The following is an 18,672-nucleotide window of genomic DNA, read 5'->3' as shown; positions in this document are numbered from 1 at the left end:
TATATAAATGTAGTTATAAATAATATTCTTTGATAATTTAAGTAAAATGGGTTTATTGTATATATAATTAATTTGTTACTCTATTTAATAAAGTAATAATTAAACTTAAAAATGTATGTATTTAATATATTTACATAGTAATTTACGTATATAACGATTTTGTATGTGATTATTAAATACATAATTATATATCTAATAGAAATGTATTTTTATAATACATTTCTATTAGATATTTAATTATGTATTTAATAATCACATAATTTATGTATTTAATATATTTACATAGTAATTTATGTATTTAATAATTTTGTATTTTTATAACACATTTCTATTACATATTTAATTATGTATTTAATAATTACATAATTTATGTATTTAATATATTTACGCAATAATTTATGTATTTATTAATTTACATAGCATTTCGCATAGTATAGTAATTTTTAAAAACCTTCATATAAATATATTTTGCTTTTTAAGATTTATCTTTTTGAGCTTAGATTTTTTCTTTTTCTTTTTGTTAGATAACACAGGTCTGCAAAAAAATACTTTTAAAAAGTTGTTTGAAATTTGATAACTGTTTTTTATGTATTTCTCAGTGCTGATTTCGAAAATGCAATCCATTATTTTTTATCATGTCAGATTTTCTCACAAAAAAGGGATTATTTTTGAGTAAAATAACAAAATTCAACCAATTTTTCATATTTTTCAAACATTATAGAATTTTATTTTATGAATAAATCATCTTCTAAACTATTTTTCAAGAACTCTTACATTTCTCTTTCAGCTTATAAGTCCTTATAACAATGTTTTTGCTTTCTGTCGAAGCTTCTTTTATTGTTTATTGCTTTTCCGGCTGTGGACTTGTTCAGGATCATCTCTCTTCAACATCTAGCAGTAGTCCGCTATCATGTTGACATTCAATTTTTCTTGATATCTTCTTTCCATTTCCTTGATGTCTTGGTGAAATCTTTCGCCTTGCTCTTCACTTACGTCACCAAGGTTTGCAGGGAAGTAATCAAGATGCGAATGGAGTAAATAAACTTAAATGCTCATGTTACAGCCCAGCTTCTTAAAGTTGTCAAGCATGTCTGCGACATTGGTCTTGTAGTTTGGATCTTTGTTGTTTCCTAGGAAACCGGTAACAACTAATTTAAAGGACGTCTATGCTGCCTTTTCTTTTGTTTCCATTTTGTCCACAAAATTAAGATCTCTTAGAAGTTTTCTAATGTCTGGTCCAACAAAGATTCCGTCCTTTAGCTTTGTCTCGGATAAACCAGGAAACTCCCCACAAAGATATTTGAAAGATTATTTCATCAGCCCTAACTTAATGTTAAGTGGTGGAAGGAACACCTTTTTGGGATCCACAAGGCTTTTTCTCTCAAAATTTTTAACTCTTACTTCTAAGGTTTTTCTCAAGGGCCAAACTGTTTTTATGTAGTGCTTTCTGTCTCGACTGTCCCATTCACAGAGAAAGCTCTGAGTAGCCGAGTTTGTTTAAAACCAGTTCAAGGTTTTCATAACATTCTTTGAAGTGCACCGAGTGTCCAACTGGCATCGAAGCATACTTATTGCCATTGTGCAGAAGTACTGCTTTAAGGCTTTTTTTTGATGAATCGATAAAAAGTCTCCACTCATCAGGAGCATATTCCATTTTAAAACATGACATAAGTTCAGGATCATCATTGCAAAATACCAGGTCACCTTCTTGAGAGAAGAAAGATACAAATCCCTTTTCCCTTGATCGATACCAAGTAAAGATGTACCCGGAGCCAACATATTTTTATCTTTCAATCTAGATCCTAAAACTTCTGCCAAGTCTTAAGGAAGACCTAGGTCTCTAACTAAATCATTCAGTTCAGATTGTGAAAATGGAATGGGATTGGTTGTGCCAGGATTGCAACAATCACCGTCTTCTTCACTATCAGCTTGCTGAGCCAATGTCTTGTGGTCATCTAAAATATCATCCAAAGAATCGGAGAGAGTATTGGTACTCCGGGTCCATGAGGAATAGGGCAAATGGCTGATTGAATGTTAGGGTAAGAAATATCCTTTTTGTTTTTCAAATTGAAATATTGTATGTTGCAAGAAAAAAAATAACAGTCATCACTATGATTTTTGGGCTCCCTCCAAAGCATTGGTATTCCATAACGAAAGGACTGCTTTTTACCTTGAAACCATTGCCTTAGTTCTTCAACATATATTCAACAAACTTTGTGTGGAGCCCAAGACTTACCTTGATCGTCTAACTTTATACCAAAATAGGCAAAGTATACCTTTTCAACAAAATCGAAGATGTTTCTTTATCGCTTTTTAATGGTATAGTTACCACAAATGTAGCAGAAGCAATCTGGTGAGTTTATACATCCTCTGGTAGCTATTGTCAATTAAACAACTTGTACTTTAAGCTAAATAACAGTTTGTGGAGATCTTAAAAACCAAAATTCAAACTTACTAGAGTACTGAACTATTTATAAAAAATATCAAAAAAACTAAAACTAGACAAGCAGTTTCTGAAATAACTGTACGTGATGGAATTTTTTCACTATTTTTCCCAAAATCAGCATTGAAAATAAAATTCACTTATTAAATTTGAAACAATTTTTATTCGCAGACCTGTGTAATTTATCTTACAAATTTTCTTTTAATTTTCAGTGCATTTTGAAACGTCTAGAGTTGTCAAAACAAATTGCATGGTTAAGTGTTAAAAACAAAAAATTTTATGTGTGGTCAGAAATGGCGTTCATTGCACTTCCTTAATTTTTATCGGACATGTCCGGTAAAAGTCTTAATCAGGCAAATTGTCCAGTAGAAAAAAGTTCATATATGTATATATGTGTATATATATATATATATATATATATATATATATATATATATATATATATATATATATATATATATATATAGTTTTAAACATCTTCATTTCCATCAAGGCTGTAAGCAACCACTAATTAAAGTTGGAAGTTACTGGAAGAGAAAAGATGAAGATTGTAGAGAAAGATAACGATTGACGGACGACTTTAATTTTTAATTTTAGCATTTATTTCTTTAGAAATAAATGCTAAAATTAATTAACTTTATTTAAACTAAAAACTAAACTATATCAAAAATGTCTTAAATACTGTACTATTTCACACAACTGTGGAAAATGTTGAAATAAAATAAATTCTTTAAAAGTGCACTGATCAGCTAAGTGACTGTTCCCTAGAAAACTGCAAGCTTGTGTTCTAAAAAACCTCAAGTTCATCAACTTAAATAATCAAGTCAAATCATCTACTTAAATAATCAAGTTAAAAATAATTTTCAAAATTGCCTTTACTGCACTCATTAACCAAATGAGAGCATTCTTATATCTTTACACTTTTAATACACTAAAGTTGATTAACTAAACAAAGTCAACACTCTATACATGATATAAAGTTGTTAAAAAAGCGTGCCACAATTTTATGTACTTTTTTTGAATTAGCAGGCTGATACAGATGCTGAGGGCGTTCACAATGCTCAGTTTTCTTTTCAGAAAAATCAGCATTTAATTGGCACTGGTTGAGATGGGGCCCCTGTCAATAAAAGATTTGTAAAATTGGAGATACAAGAAGTTGGTCAACACTTTTTATTTACTTAGGGTTTGTTGCACAAACAGAAAATTGCTTTAAAAGAAGCATTTAGTGACATGAAACTTGAAAAAGATGCCCACAATTACTTTGTGTCAGAGAATATAATTTTTAAAACTGTTTAAACTTTACACAGACTTATCAGGTAATTGCTACTGACACTCATTTTCAGAACCTTATTGTTATATTAGAGTTTTCTAACAAACAGGTAGAAAATCCATACAATACAACTATAAAAGATCCATCAAGATTTATAGGCATTCAAAAAGATGCATCAGATATAAAATTATTAGTTTATTAAGCGAGGCGATATATTGAGTTATACTGTTCCGTTATCTCTTATTTTCGAGAAAATGTCTTTGCTAGTACCAGAAGCAATTACATCTATTGAGAAATACCTTGAATGCGATGTGTTCAAAAAACATGTGATTTAGTTAAAGCAAACAGTGTTTTGCGCTCAAATTTTTTCTGACACTAAATAACAAAATTCTTTTGTCACATTGTTAAATAAAAAATTGCTTTAAAAGGAAAATTTTAAAGATAACAAGCACTTGGTTAGTAATGAACTTACAATCTTTCACGGATATGTATTGGGTAGAAGTAGTTTGGAATTGTTTAAATAATATATATTTAAAAATATAAACTTATGCTTGATGGAAGAATTTTATTAGAGTTCAGCAGGGTTGGCAAAAGAGAAAAAAAGTTTTGCAAAGAAACTATTGAGAGATTGCTTTATTTAAGAAATTATGACAAGGTGCTCACAAATGAAGAATATGAACGTGCGATGGAGTTATTTTTGGCAAACACCCTGATAGCAAAATAAGAGCAAAAAAACGCTGTGTAAATATGCTTCTAACAACAATGTTAAAAAAACAAAAAACAAAAGTAAAAGGTTACCCTAAAACCTCGCCTTCTATCCTTGCTTTATTTAGAAGATATAATCAGATAGTTATCATCAGTCCAAAATAGATAATAACAATTTGATTATACCTCCTAGAGAAAATTTAGGATCAAATGTTTTTAAGTGAAAAAGAAGCTGATATTAAAAACTTTAAAAAAAAAAAGGCAAAAATTGTAATTACTTATTGTAAATAATTTATACAACAGTCATTTATTATAAGAGCCTTTATTCGGCAGAAAGCTCTAGATGCTAACAAAAAACAATTTTTGTCGCTTAACACGAATTTAATTTTTGCTTTTTAACTTTTATAGTTATTAAGTATTAAAGAGATAATAAATAATAAGAGATAGTATTATAGAGATAAAAAAAAATTATTATTATTAAAAAAAGATATAAACCTTTTACAAATAAGAACAATATTTTAATAAAAAAATTAAAATATGTAAAATAAAAATATGTATAAATAGTAATAAATAGAATACCTTGGGATGAAGGGTTTTCTTGAACATTCTGAAGTACTTGCTGTGTCATGACAGGAACCATGATAGAATTGGGTCTCAATGTTTGATTCTGCATTTGTTGCTGAACAAGCTGATTATTTGAATTAGTTGTAACCATTTGACCTTTAAAAAACAATAATTTACATATTTCATGATTATTTTCTCAATTTTTCAAAATGTTGTTCAAATATAGAAGTAAGTACTATAGTTCAAATATAGATACTGTATAGATAATGTAAATACTAGTACATATAGCGCCTTCTTGTTCAATTCTAGAAATAACTAATTCAAATAATAGAAAAATAGTTTCAAAAATAGAATGAAAAATTTCGAGTTAACTCTTTTATTAAATTCATTTTAAGTTGATTGTACAAATTGTTGAAGAAATTATATTTTCTCAGAGCCTTGTAGAGCTTTTTTTTTAAATTTGATCAAGCCCCACACACACATACCCGCCCCACACACACATACCCGCCCCACACACACATACACAAAAACAATCTCAAACTTATATCATACTTATCTTTTAAATTCCATTATTTATCAGATCAGAGCTTTACTTGTTAATAGTATAAATTTAATTTTTTAACTGATTGATAAAAAATTTTTTTTTACTAAAACCAACACTAATTTAAATTTTGGTTGAGGTGCACTTTCAAAATAAACAATTTAACCATTAAAACATAAACTTAAATAATTTTTTTACAATGTTTTGATTTATTTATAAACTGTTAACAATTTATTTTAAAAAAATTATTTATTTATTTATAAAAAAAATGGTGATGTAAATTGGGTCTTTACATAACATATTTAATTTAATTTTAATACTTTTTTTTTATTTATGACATGGTCCTGGACAACTATGCAAAAGCCATCTTGATTTTACCAATTGAATTTTTTTCCAGAAGTCAAGACAATCAGACGATAGTTGAGAATTAAGCACTTCTTCGGTCATTCTGGAATTTATGTTTTAGCTTGCTGTTATTTGAGATTAAACTTTTTTTATTTATTTTAGAAAATATAATCATAGATAAAAAGAGCCTTGAAAAAAAAAAAAAACTCAAAGATTAGATCAACAAAATAATAATAAATTCAAGATCACAAAATGTCACACTTCAAGATAACAATGAGCACTGCAATAGATTCTTTAAATTCAGTTATGATATTTTTAACAAGCAGATAAATACGTGGTATAATACAAAACTAAATAATTGAAAAATTTAATATTTTGAGAACAATGAGTTTAAAATTTAACTAAATTGAAAACTTATTTAGAAAAATGCAACTATCAAGAATAAATTCATTATTTAAATTAAATAAAAAAAAAATTTATAAACAAGTTTATTTGAAACTTGGTTTTTTGGGTATAATTTTTATACAAAATTCAAGTTTTAGTTAATAGAAAACTTTGGCAAAAACCAAAAACAAAATTTACTTTTTATTATAACAAAAACTTGGCTGATAAAAAGATTAAAACAACATAAGTTTTGTAAACATTTTTAATGCAATTTAATCAGTCCAATCTGTAATGAATTAAAAATCAGTGTTTTATAACTGATAAAAAAAACTCTTCAGCTAATTTTTAAAATAAAACTCAATCCTACAAGACCAATTCCTACAAGATTTAGATTTAGTGTTTACACTCACAAACACTAATTTTAATTGCTGTTATTTTTTAAACAGAAAAATATTTTTGTTAAACTAAAAATTGTCTATGAAGAAAAGAAATAGAAATTAAAAGTTTTATTGAATTGGTTTTTATTATTTGAAAGAAATCTACAGTGAATAAAAATTCACAACAATATTTGTCAAACTATAATAATTCTATAGTAAATGAAATATTTATAACAAAATATAAATGACCTAAACTATATCTCCAAACTAAGGAGTGTAAAAACAACTGGGCTAGAGGGGAATAGGCATGTATATATTATTTTACTATATATACTAATATATTCACATTTACTAGGTATACACAAATAATACAATATATGTATACACCCATATACAATAAATTTATTAATAATGAAATCTGAATAATTAATTTATTCAGATTTCATTATTAATAAATATATTGAATAAATATAATGCAAAATTTGTAAAAAAAAAGTTGGAGTCAATTTAGAGATTTTTAAAATTTTTTTTAGCTTTGTTAGTCAAAGAAAATGTAATCAGTACAAGTATTTTGATCTAATATGCTCTTCGAAAAAAACTTTTTTTAAATATGCAATTATGTTATTAATATGAAAATTAAACATTTGCAGCATTCTTAAACAATAAAAAAGTTTTTATAATTTTACATTCAATGACTCTGTTAATATACAGCAACATTATAAAATTATAAAACTACTATTAACCATTATAAATAAAAGTAAAAACATACTGTTAGTCATTTCTTTAATACCCAAAATTAAATGCGCAGCCATCCGTATATAATCATCCTTAAAAATACATTTTATTCAGTTTATATAAAGGGTTCAGTTTATAGATATATTTTTTATTTGCTAACGAAGTAAACATACCCTAGACTGAGCTTTTTCCATAATTGAAACTTCCAATTCATGACTTGTTTTGCCAATTGGATTCCCAAAATTTTTGTAGGTGTCTTCACTATAAAAATTTTAATACTTAAGTAGTTTTTTTTAATATATACTAATTTAAAGTCATACAAAATTTTACTCAACATCATAAATATTTATTTTATGATTTTTGAAACTTTACATTTACAGAAAATAACTGCTTGTTATAATTTAGTTATTTTTACTTTTTTAAATATTTTTTTAACATAGTATTAAAAATAATATATAAAACATAGTACTAAAAATAATGATATTAGTAAATAATAACTAGTTAAATAAAGCAAAGTATATATGTATATAATAAATATCGAACATTTAAATAAAAATAAAGACCCATTAAGAGCAAGAACATCATATTTTCTTGGAGCCATGTCTTGACCATTTTTGCTTGATGGTAAATTGCTGTGCATAAAAATATTAAACTTTCTAATTCATAACAACCAAGACAAATTGTTATTCAAAATTTCCAAATCACTCACAGAGTTGACAGCCTCATCTTGATGTAAAAGGAGTAAACCACATGACACGATTGCACCCCAAACCATAATTGCTGGACATTGCTTGACAGAAAGTGCACCATATTGGGGATTAAAGCCTGAGCTAGGTTTTTACCTTTAGCTGCTTTAACCCCCCCCCCCCTCCTGCAATATATCTGGTGTTGATTTTCTTTTTTTAACTTAAACCATATCTTTGAGTTGTTTGTATCCTCTTGTTCAGCTAATGTTTTGTTGCTCTTAGAGATAATGAAACCAGGAATATATTTCTCCTAAAGGACTTAGAAACTTCCAGTACTAAAATATTTAACTTGATTACTTTGAAAAAGTTTGTTTTTTGTCAAAGTAGTAAACAATAGTTGAAATAAGCACTTAGATTACAATTTACAACAAGTAATTAAATTTTTAGGATGATTAATCAGCCAAAAAGTAACAGTTCATGTAGATTTTATTACTCATTGCACATTTCTACAAATAAAAGAATGCATAATGCATTAATGCTGATGTGTAATTTGCAGTATTTTACTGCTCAATTATAAAATAAAATTGATACAGATACTACACGTTATTAATCCAATAGAGATAATAATCCAGTAAGTAGTAATATTACCATAAATATAAATTATTAATAATATGATCCATTGCACAACTCCACAAAACAATCTAAACCCCCTCCCCACCCACCCACATACCCCACCCCCCATCCCACCCCCACACATACAAACAAACTTTTTTTTTGTTGTTGTTAAAACTCATTCTCATCACAATCTTATCATTATTTTTAATATTATAACTAATATTACTCTGATTGTTGTTTTTTATGTTTCTATTAGTATTGTCCTTACACTAACATTGCTATTGTTGTTGTTGTTGTTGTTATTGTTGCTGTTATTCTAGCTGCTATTGTATTTTCATTATATTAATATTGTTATAAATATTACTATAAATATATACATATATAAATATTACTATAAATATATATATATATATATATATATATATATATATATATACATATACATATATATTTATATATATATCTATATATATATATATATATATATATTTATATATATATATATATATATATATATATATATATATATATATATACATATACATATATATATATATATATGTACTATAAATATATATATATAAATGTTACTTTTATTACTTTTGTTAATATTATGATTACTATTACTATTATTAAAATTATTATTGTTATTATTATGATTTTTATTTAGTCTTTTTATCATTATTATTACTGTTAACTTTTTATTACTGTTATTGATACTATTATTGTTATTATAGGAGTTCATTAGTCTTATTTTAAAATTTTATATATTTTATCAAAAGCTCAAAGAGTCATTGTAGGTTGTCACATTCTTTCAAGTTTATAAATATGTAATTTAATAATTGTGTAATTGTTTGCTTAATATACACTTTTTTTGCTTAATACACACTACAAAGTGAAATAAATGATTGATTACTTAAATTAGTGGGTTTTGGCTATTTTACATAGGCCTAAAAACATTAAATATGTTAGGTTATAAGTCTAAACACAAAGAACTTGTTTCATTAGAAGCCTAAACATAAAGAACTCATAAAAACAACTTAGACAATTATGTGAAAATAACTTAAAAACAATTTAAATAAACATTAAAAAAAGAGTAGCTTCTTCAAATGCAAAGTGAAGACTTTAGAGTCTTGGGAAACTAAATTTAATAAAAAACACAAACATATTTTTGCTTCACTAAGGTTTTGACTAAATTATAAGTTTAGATGCTCTGATTTTTACAATTACTAACTATAATCTAAAAATGACATACATTTGCTGAATAATCATTTGCCTTAAATCTTGAGACATCCATTCTTGGGTAGCCATTACATCTGTTTATGAAGATCAGTAGATAGTATGTAAATCAGTAGATAGTTCTTAAATACTTATGGAATGATCTAAAAGTTATATAAATATATACATATACATATGTGCATATATATAAATATATACATATACATATATGTATATATATATAAATATATACATATACATATATGTATGTATATATATATATATATATATATATATATATATATATATATATATATATATATATATATATTTTAATTTATAAACTATTCTGAAATCACAACAAATTCTCAAATACTGAAAAAATGATAAAAGTTTAAATAAAATTGATTTTCTTGTTAAAAAAGACCACTGAAAAAGTATTACCACCGAAATGTTAAAACCTAATAAAAAATCTTTCTAATACCTTTTTTTTATCTTTTAAAATCTTTAAATAATATAGAAATATCTTAAATAGTCAATTGATATATTACTTTATATCCTTTATGACTGTCTTTTTTCTTTGCTAAAAAAACAAACATTAAAAGTTAGATAAAAGGTAACAAAATTTAAACATCAAATAACCTATGAAATTTTAAAGTTCTTTACTTTTCTAAAACAACAAATTAATCAAATTTAAATAATTAAATAATAAATCAAAAATAAATTGAAAAATTAGTTTTTAAACCTAAATTGTCTCATAATTTTTAATCTTTTTTTTTCTTCCATATTAACTTTTTTATCTTGCAGATTAACTTTTGCTTCAATAACATAGGTAGGAGCTTTTTAGCACCACCAACTTTTACAAGAAGCTTCTAAATCATTTACTTTTGTGTTTATTTAACATTTTCCAGAATAATCTTATTGGATTGTCCAAAATGACTTTTTTGTTTTCATGCATGTGTAACTTCACTTTCTTTTCAATTATTTCATTCTTTGTCAACCTTATGCATTTTTAATTATCTAAGATCCTCAGAGATAACTACAGATACTGGTTTCAAGTCTTGAGTTTTCATTAAATCCTATACAATTGCTTTTCTTTTATCTTTTGCCAACCATTCATTGCACATTATTTCTGGGTAAAAGCATTTTACATTTTGCACAATTGCATATTAAAAAAAAGATTTTTCCATATTTAATTCATCAATCATTGACAATTACATGTCAATGATTGCAGGAAAAAAATACAACTAGCTGAAATTATAAATGTCTTTTTGAGCTTACTTTACTATTCTTTTGAGCTCACTTTAATATCCTTTATGACATTTATTTAAAATAGCTTTTTCTTTGCTGAAATTCAACTAGCTGAAACTGTAGTTTTAAACCAATCAAAAACATCGCCTTTAATGAACTTTGACATAATGTCTTTTATAGGTTGTTAAACTGTGTCATAAAAATAGATCATTGGCTAAGCATACTGATAAATGGTTAAAAAAGATTTCATACTACCTGTGTGAGCAAAGAAATAAAATTTAACTCAAATTAAAGGATTCTAAGTAGCACAAAAACTGGTAGCTTTAGCACTCTTACTCTTACTTACTCTTATTATTACTCTTACTCTTTATTACTCTTAGTCATTGGAAGAGATTTCCCTAATTAAAATATTTTACAAATGCTCTCCTAAATGTTTGAAAGTCTTACGATCACCCTTTCATCACCAACCCATAGTGTACCACAAAAAGATGAAAATGATTACTTCCAGTAACTTTAGTAAAGTTTTCATGGAGAGAGTTTTCAAAGCCTTTTAAATCCTCTAGACTGTTTTGTTTGTTTTGTTGAAAAATAGATGAATTGAATAGCAAACACAAAATTTTCAGTAAGGTAGTTGTGTTACTCAGAGTATAGTTTACATTTGGGTTATTCATAAAAACCTAAATAAGTTTCTTTTTACTTAAAGATTTTGAACCCAACAAGAAATGATGTAAAAGACTTTGGTAATCCTACAGTCAAGCAGCCTAAAATAATTATATTTTCGCGCTCTCATTTGTAGAGACTTTAAAAATATAAAAAAATATTTATTATAACTATTATTCTAAATATTTTTTCATGATTAATAATAACTAGCGTAACAGGGGGCATTAGGCCCCATGTTTTTAAGAACATTTTTTCATTCTTTGAAATAAGTAAAAAAATATTAAATTTAAATTGAAAATATTTTTAAGTGATAGACAACGCATATTTCTATATGTACAAAAGCTTTATTTAGAAAAAATTTAAGTCATTTAAAATTATAAATTTCATTAAATTTATATAATATTAATAAAATTATAAATTTCATTAGTCATTTAAAATTAAAAAATTTAAGTCATTTAAAGAAAAAAAAGCTAAAAAGTTACAACTAATGTTGACCCAAATTTTAAAAAATGGGGGGCAATAAACTCCAGTATGTAAAACATATTTTTACATTATTTATAGGCAATAGATCCAGTCCATAACTTCAATAATATCATAACTCATAATCCATAACTCATAAATCCAGTCTGTAACTTCAATATCAGCTACATCTGGAATTTTTGTTCATTTAATATGGTACCAAACATCAAATAAGTCACAGCACACCCATTCTTCTCCTTGACCTCAATGAATACCACTTTTTAGACACGCAGTTTTGTTGCCCTCATCACTGTCTCTATCATCTTGAGCAGGAAAATTTTTTCTTTTTCTTGTGTTCTTTTTTCTTGGATCATTATCTTTTTTTGCTGCTTCTTCTTTCAGTTACTTCAAACATTCTTCACCTGTTAAGCTTCCTCTGTAGCAAAACATGACTCTAGTTGACCTAACATGCCCAGAAGTTTGTGCAAATCTAGGCTGCAGTTCTTTGAGAAAAAAGTCTCCAATAGAAGACTTTCCTGAGGTTGAAGTAAAAAATGGTTTCTGTAGTCTTTCTGCAGGTGCTGAAGATAATGGTGATGATTCTGTTAATGATGCTGCAGTTGACAATAATGTAGACAGCGATACATGTAGTAGTGAGTACTTGTAATAATGCTTGGATGCCTGGCCGTCAAACAACTGCTTACATATGACAGAATTGCAGGAATCTGTCATTGACTGGCTAGCTACATAGGATTCCCTTTCTCCTTCCTAGTTCTTTTTTTATGTCTGAACCATTCTGCTCAATAAAAGGGGTAAAATACTCCATTATCAAAACCATATTTAAAAAAAAATTAAAACTATTCCTACAAATAAATAACTTTCATTTTCTATTTAAATTATACCTGTGTAATGTTTATAAAATTAAAACATAGAATTTTTTTTATCTGATCAATGTTATTTGGTTGTTTTAATTATCTTTTTTAACAGTTTAATTTTTATAAACTAGTTAAACTAAGTAATAATCAACAGAGCCATATTTCCCTGTTTGCATTACAAATATCAGTATTTTAACTCATTTATTACATACACAGGTAGTTAAAAAAAAGTACTTACTTAGTCTATATGCACTTGTATTTGAATAGAAAATAAAAAAATTCAATCAATTCATTCAATCCCAACCCACACAAACACATGAAAGTGACTCAGAATCTTCGGATTCTGAAACCTCTGATTCTTCACCCGAGTTGCCAACCTCTTCTTCCATGTCATCTTCTCTTGAATGCAAACCGAAATACCAAAGATCAAGCACTACAATAGCGAGTTTACTAGTACTGAAAAACAACATTTCTACACATAAAGCACATGACGTTCTTGCAACCATTGCTGAACATGGTCATGATGTGCCGGTTCCAAGTCAGGCGGGTGTCTGGAAACGAGTAATCTCTGAAGGTCAGAAAATGAAAACCAAAATTGTTCAAAAACTTCAAAGCAAAGATCCCTATTGTCTTCAGTTTGATGGTAAAAGAATGCAAGAGGAAGAGTATCAAGTCGTTCTGCTGAAAAATTGGACAACCGAAATCAAACTTGATATTCTTAAATGTGAGAGTGGTTCTGCTGCGGCCATTCACATGGAACTACATCAGCTAATTGATGAATACGATGCTTGGGAAAATATTCGCATGATAATCTGTGACACGACCTCATACAGGATGATGTCTTGAGCAAGGGCTTTCAGAAGCCACAATATATTGGCTGTCAGCACCATGTGCTCGACCTCCTTCTGAAGCATGTCATAGATTTTCTTATTCAAGAGCCAATGACCAAACCAGAACTCAACTATTCCTTCATTAACAAATAAACAGAAAATTGTGTCTCTCTTCAGGCTGATTACCACCTCGTTGCGACAGATGATGTTAACACAGGCAAGAACCCTGGATGACGAGATGATTTTAAGTTCTTATATGAACTATATCAGGCATATCGTCATTACAAAACAACTTCACGTTGGCCTAGAATCAGCTGGAAGAAACTCCCAAATTTACACTAGGCAAGATGGAACTCACGTGCAATATATGCTATTATAGCATTATTTCTGATACCAGAGTGGCGCAGTATCCTCGCTCCAGCATGCGACTTCATCTGCTATGAATGGACAAATGCTTGGTTCCACTCGCAACACTACGATGAAGCGTCTTTCAATGAACTGTTTACCTCACTCATGAAGATAAAATGCAAGAAAGCAGTTAAGTGTTTGGAGACGCATTGGTCAGTCATTAATTGACATTCCCAGATCTAACCAAATTGCTGAACAAGTTGTAAAACTGATGGAGGAACTTCATGCGAAATCAAGAAAAATTGAATTTTTGAACCTGAAGTTCATAGCAAAAACTATTTTAAACGTTTCTTGTACATTTTGGACAAATTGCTAGCTGTTCTGTATCTTATTTGTTAATAAAAGTTGCTTAGTTATTACTATTACTCTTTTGAATAAAGCAAAAAACACATGTCATTTTTAAAAAAAAAATTATTTTTTCACTTTTTTCTTCCAAAGAGGGGGGGAGGGGACTTTTTTTGAAAAAATCAAAAATGCAATTTATATTCTTCAATTACTCATAAACTTTCCTTAATTGCAAGTGGTTTCATAAAAAAAAAATTTTTGTTATCACACTAATATATATATACATATATATTTTTAAAGGACATACTTATGATCAAATAGATGGTGTAGCCATGGGCTCTCCACTAGCACCTGTTCTTGCCAATTTGTTTATGGGTCATTTTGAAAATAACTGGATTAAAAATTGCAATGGAGTTAAGCCAGTTTTCTATAAACGATATGTTGATGACATTTTTGCTGCTTTTCAGTCAGAAAATGAAGCACGTATTTTCCTTAATTATATTAATAGTAAACACAATTCTATTTCTTTCACCATGGAACAAAAAGTGAATTTGAAAATATCCTTCTTGGACGTAAATTTACACAAAATAAATTCTACAGTAACTACTAGTTTTTCATAAAAAAAACCTACTCTGGTCTACACACCAATTTTTATAGTTTCACTCCGCTTTCGTACAGAGTTATTCTTATCAAATGCCTAATCGATAGAACATTTAAAATCAATAGTACTTAGGGTTTAACTCCGACATAAACAACCTTATCAAAGTATTTCAAAGAAACATGTATCCATCTTGGCTAATATCGAAAATATATAAATCTTATTTAAACAAAATTAACACAAACAATCCATCACAACCAAAAATCAAAGAACCTTTGTCTTACTTTAAACTACCGTTTTTAGGAAAAATATCTGATTTAACTAAAAAAAGATTGAATTCAATTGTTAAAAGACATTGCTGTTTTGTATATTTTAAACTAGTTTTTGTCTCACTAAAAGTTTCTAAATTTTTTTCCTCTAAAGATCTTATTCCTCTAGAGTTCGTATCGTTCGTGGTCTACAAATTCGTATGCGCAGGACGGAACTCCTGTTATATAAGCATAACTACTCGCCATCTCAAGACACAAATAACTCAACATTATAAAAGAGACAAAAAATCACATATCTGTAAACATCCACATGGTAATTAAAATTGTTTTATGCAATTAAATTAAAAGTGTTTTTTTGTTTTAGATTCAGCATCTAATAAGTTCGAATTAAAACTTAAAGAAAGCATGTTTATAGAATGGTTAAAACCTGGTATGAACAAACAGGTCAACCATGTCCAATAGACATTTTCTGTTTAGTTATTACTTTCTATGTATTTTTTTATTAACCTATTCTTTCGTCACTTCCTATTTGTTTTTTTTAGTATGACTTGTTATTCTTATAATAGTTTTTGTTGTATTTTTGTAATTAAATTAATAGTTTGTACACAGATAATTACATTTTGTATTGGTATTGAAATAATCACCTATATAGGTATTTAAACAAATTTAAAAACTAAACTTCAACTGAAGATGACTATTGATAGTCGAAACATGTATTGTTTTGTTTAGAATTAATAAAATGGTTTTATTAATTAAAAAGTTTGCCTTGTTTATTAAAATACATACATATATATATATATATATATATATATATATATATATATATATATATATATATATATATATATATATATATATATATATATATATATATATATATATATATATATATATATATATATATATATATATATATATACAGTCAGTCACAAAAGTTTTTGTACACCTTAAAATTTAGAGAAAACACTTAATAAAAATCATTTTAAATGCAAAAAAATTTTATATCAAAGTAACAAGAATATAATGTACAAGAAATAAAAAATAATTAACTAAATAAAAATATTTATTTGTAAAACTAAAAAAGTTTAATTTTTGAATTTATAATATTTGTAATGACATCAATGAACAGAAGATTCAAAGCTTGTGTAAATGCCAAAGGATGCTCAACAAAATACTAAAGAACTAATCTTCTGTTCATTGATGTCATTACGAAACATCACATGTCATTAGATATGTGATGCTTTGTATTTAAACTTATGTTTAAAACGAAATTTTTGATGAAAAAATTATTATTATCTTAATAAAAATCAATGAACGAACAAATTTGAACAAGTTTTAACCAACTACTAAGGAATTGCATATTATAAGGTATTAATTTTATTGGTGTACGAAAACTTTTGTGACATATTATAAATTCAAAAATTAAACTTTTTCAGTTTTACAAATAAATATTTTTATTTAGTTAATCATTTTTTATTTCTTGTACAATATATTCTTGTTACTTTGATATAAACCTATTTTTTTGTATTTAAAATTATTTGCATTTAAAATGTATATTATATACATATATATATATATATATATATATATATATATATATATATATATATATATATATATATATATATATATATATATATATATATATATATACATATGTATATATATACATATGTATATATATACATATGTATATATATACATATGTATATATATACATATGTATATATATACATATGTATATATATAAATATAATATATAAACTATGTTAGTGTATTCTATAAATAGAGTGCAAATGTTCTTAAAGAACAGAGCAATAGTAAATTAGAAAAACACATCTAATTTTTAGTTGTCTTCAACAGCATGTTTTTCCACCAGTAGGTTCATCAGGAAGCTTCCTGATGAACCTACTGATGGAGAAACATGCAGTTGAAGACAACTAAAAATTAGATGAGTGTTTTTACTAATTTATAATATATATATATATATATATATATATATATATATATATATATATATATATATATATATATATATATATATATATATATATATACATATTTATATATATATATATATATATATATATATATATATATATATATATATATATTATATATATATATATATATATATATATATATATATATATATATATATATATATATATATATGTATATATATACATATATATATATATATATATACATATATATGTATGTATATATATATAAATATATATATATATATATATATATATATATATATATATATATATATATATATATATATATATATATATATATATATATATAAGAAAAGTCAGGGAATTTAGTCGATCTTTTAGTCGATTTAGTCGAAATTTAGGGAATTAGTCATTTAGAATTTATTTAATATATATATACATTTTATATTTATATATATTTTTTATATTTATATATATATATATATATATTTATGTATATATATATATATATATATATATTCATATATATATATATATATATATATATATATATATATATATATATATATATATATATATATATATATATATATATATATATATATATAATATATATATATAAATATAAAAAATATATATAAATATAAAATGTATATATATATATATATATATATATATATATATATATATATATATATATATATATATATATATATATATATATATATTACTTTAAACACAATAACAGTTTTTGCTTACTTGTTTGTTTACATTCATACATGTTTACATACGCGATCAACTTGTCGGATATAATATTTTCTTAAGTTGCGCGTTAATACAAATTTTACTTGAAATGCCATTAAACCAGAATAAACATCCCCATAAGCCATAATTATAATTATGGGATGTTTATGATGTTTAATTTTTAAAAAATCATAATACCCATAATTTGTAAATCTAAAAATTTGTGTTTTAGAACTGATCAGTCAATTAATCTAAAATAAAAACTATTATAATCCTTTAGTCCAATAATTACGTTAACAAAATAGGGGAGAGAGATCAAGAAACTGTTGACAAGGGGAAGGTCAAGACAAGTTGACGTCAACAATGTTACTTTTGTAAATAAATTTAATAATTCAAAATAAGGAAAACAAGGCAGCGCTTGTATTCCTGTGGTTCTGCTGCTC

The 18,672-nt window shown here is 25.7% G+C and overlaps 1 protein-coding gene across 5 annotated transcripts in view; it reads right to left on the bottom strand.

Annotated features, from left to right (window-relative positions):
- LOC100197133 (mediator of RNA polymerase II transcription subunit 15) overlaps positions 1-18,343 on the bottom strand; it is a 48,000-nt gene extending 29,657 nt beyond the window's left edge. For 2 of the 5 annotated variants that reach the window (XM_065807845.1, XM_065807848.1), the window contains exons 1-5: positions 18,245-18,343; positions 9,921-10,047; positions 7,538-7,625; positions 7,399-7,456; positions 4,998-5,138 (exon numbers count right to left, since the gene is read on the bottom strand). In XM_065807845.1, coding sequence (XP_065663917.1) covers positions 4,998-5,138; positions 7,399-7,456; positions 7,538-7,625; positions 9,921-9,976 — 343 coding nt within the window. In that variant the 5' untranslated portion in view covers positions 9,977-10,047; positions 18,245-18,343. Of the gene's footprint in view, positions 1-4,997; positions 5,139-7,398; positions 7,457-7,537; positions 7,626-9,920; positions 10,048-10,367; positions 10,467-18,244 lie in introns of all 5 variants that reach the window. The other 3 variants (XM_065807846.1, XM_065807847.1, XM_065807849.1) reach the window with 3 other exon arrangements.
- Positions 18,344-18,672: the final 329 nt, after the last annotated feature.

This window comes from Hydra vulgaris, chromosome 10 (assembly GCF_038396675.1).
Source record: "Hydra vulgaris chromosome 10, alternate assembly HydraT2T_AEP".
In the NCBI taxonomy this organism is placed as follows: Eukaryota; Metazoa; Cnidaria; class Hydrozoa; order Anthoathecata; family Hydridae; genus Hydra; species Hydra vulgaris.
Note: the sequence above shows the minus strand (reverse complement) of the source record. Positions and strands in the feature narration are given on the sequence as shown.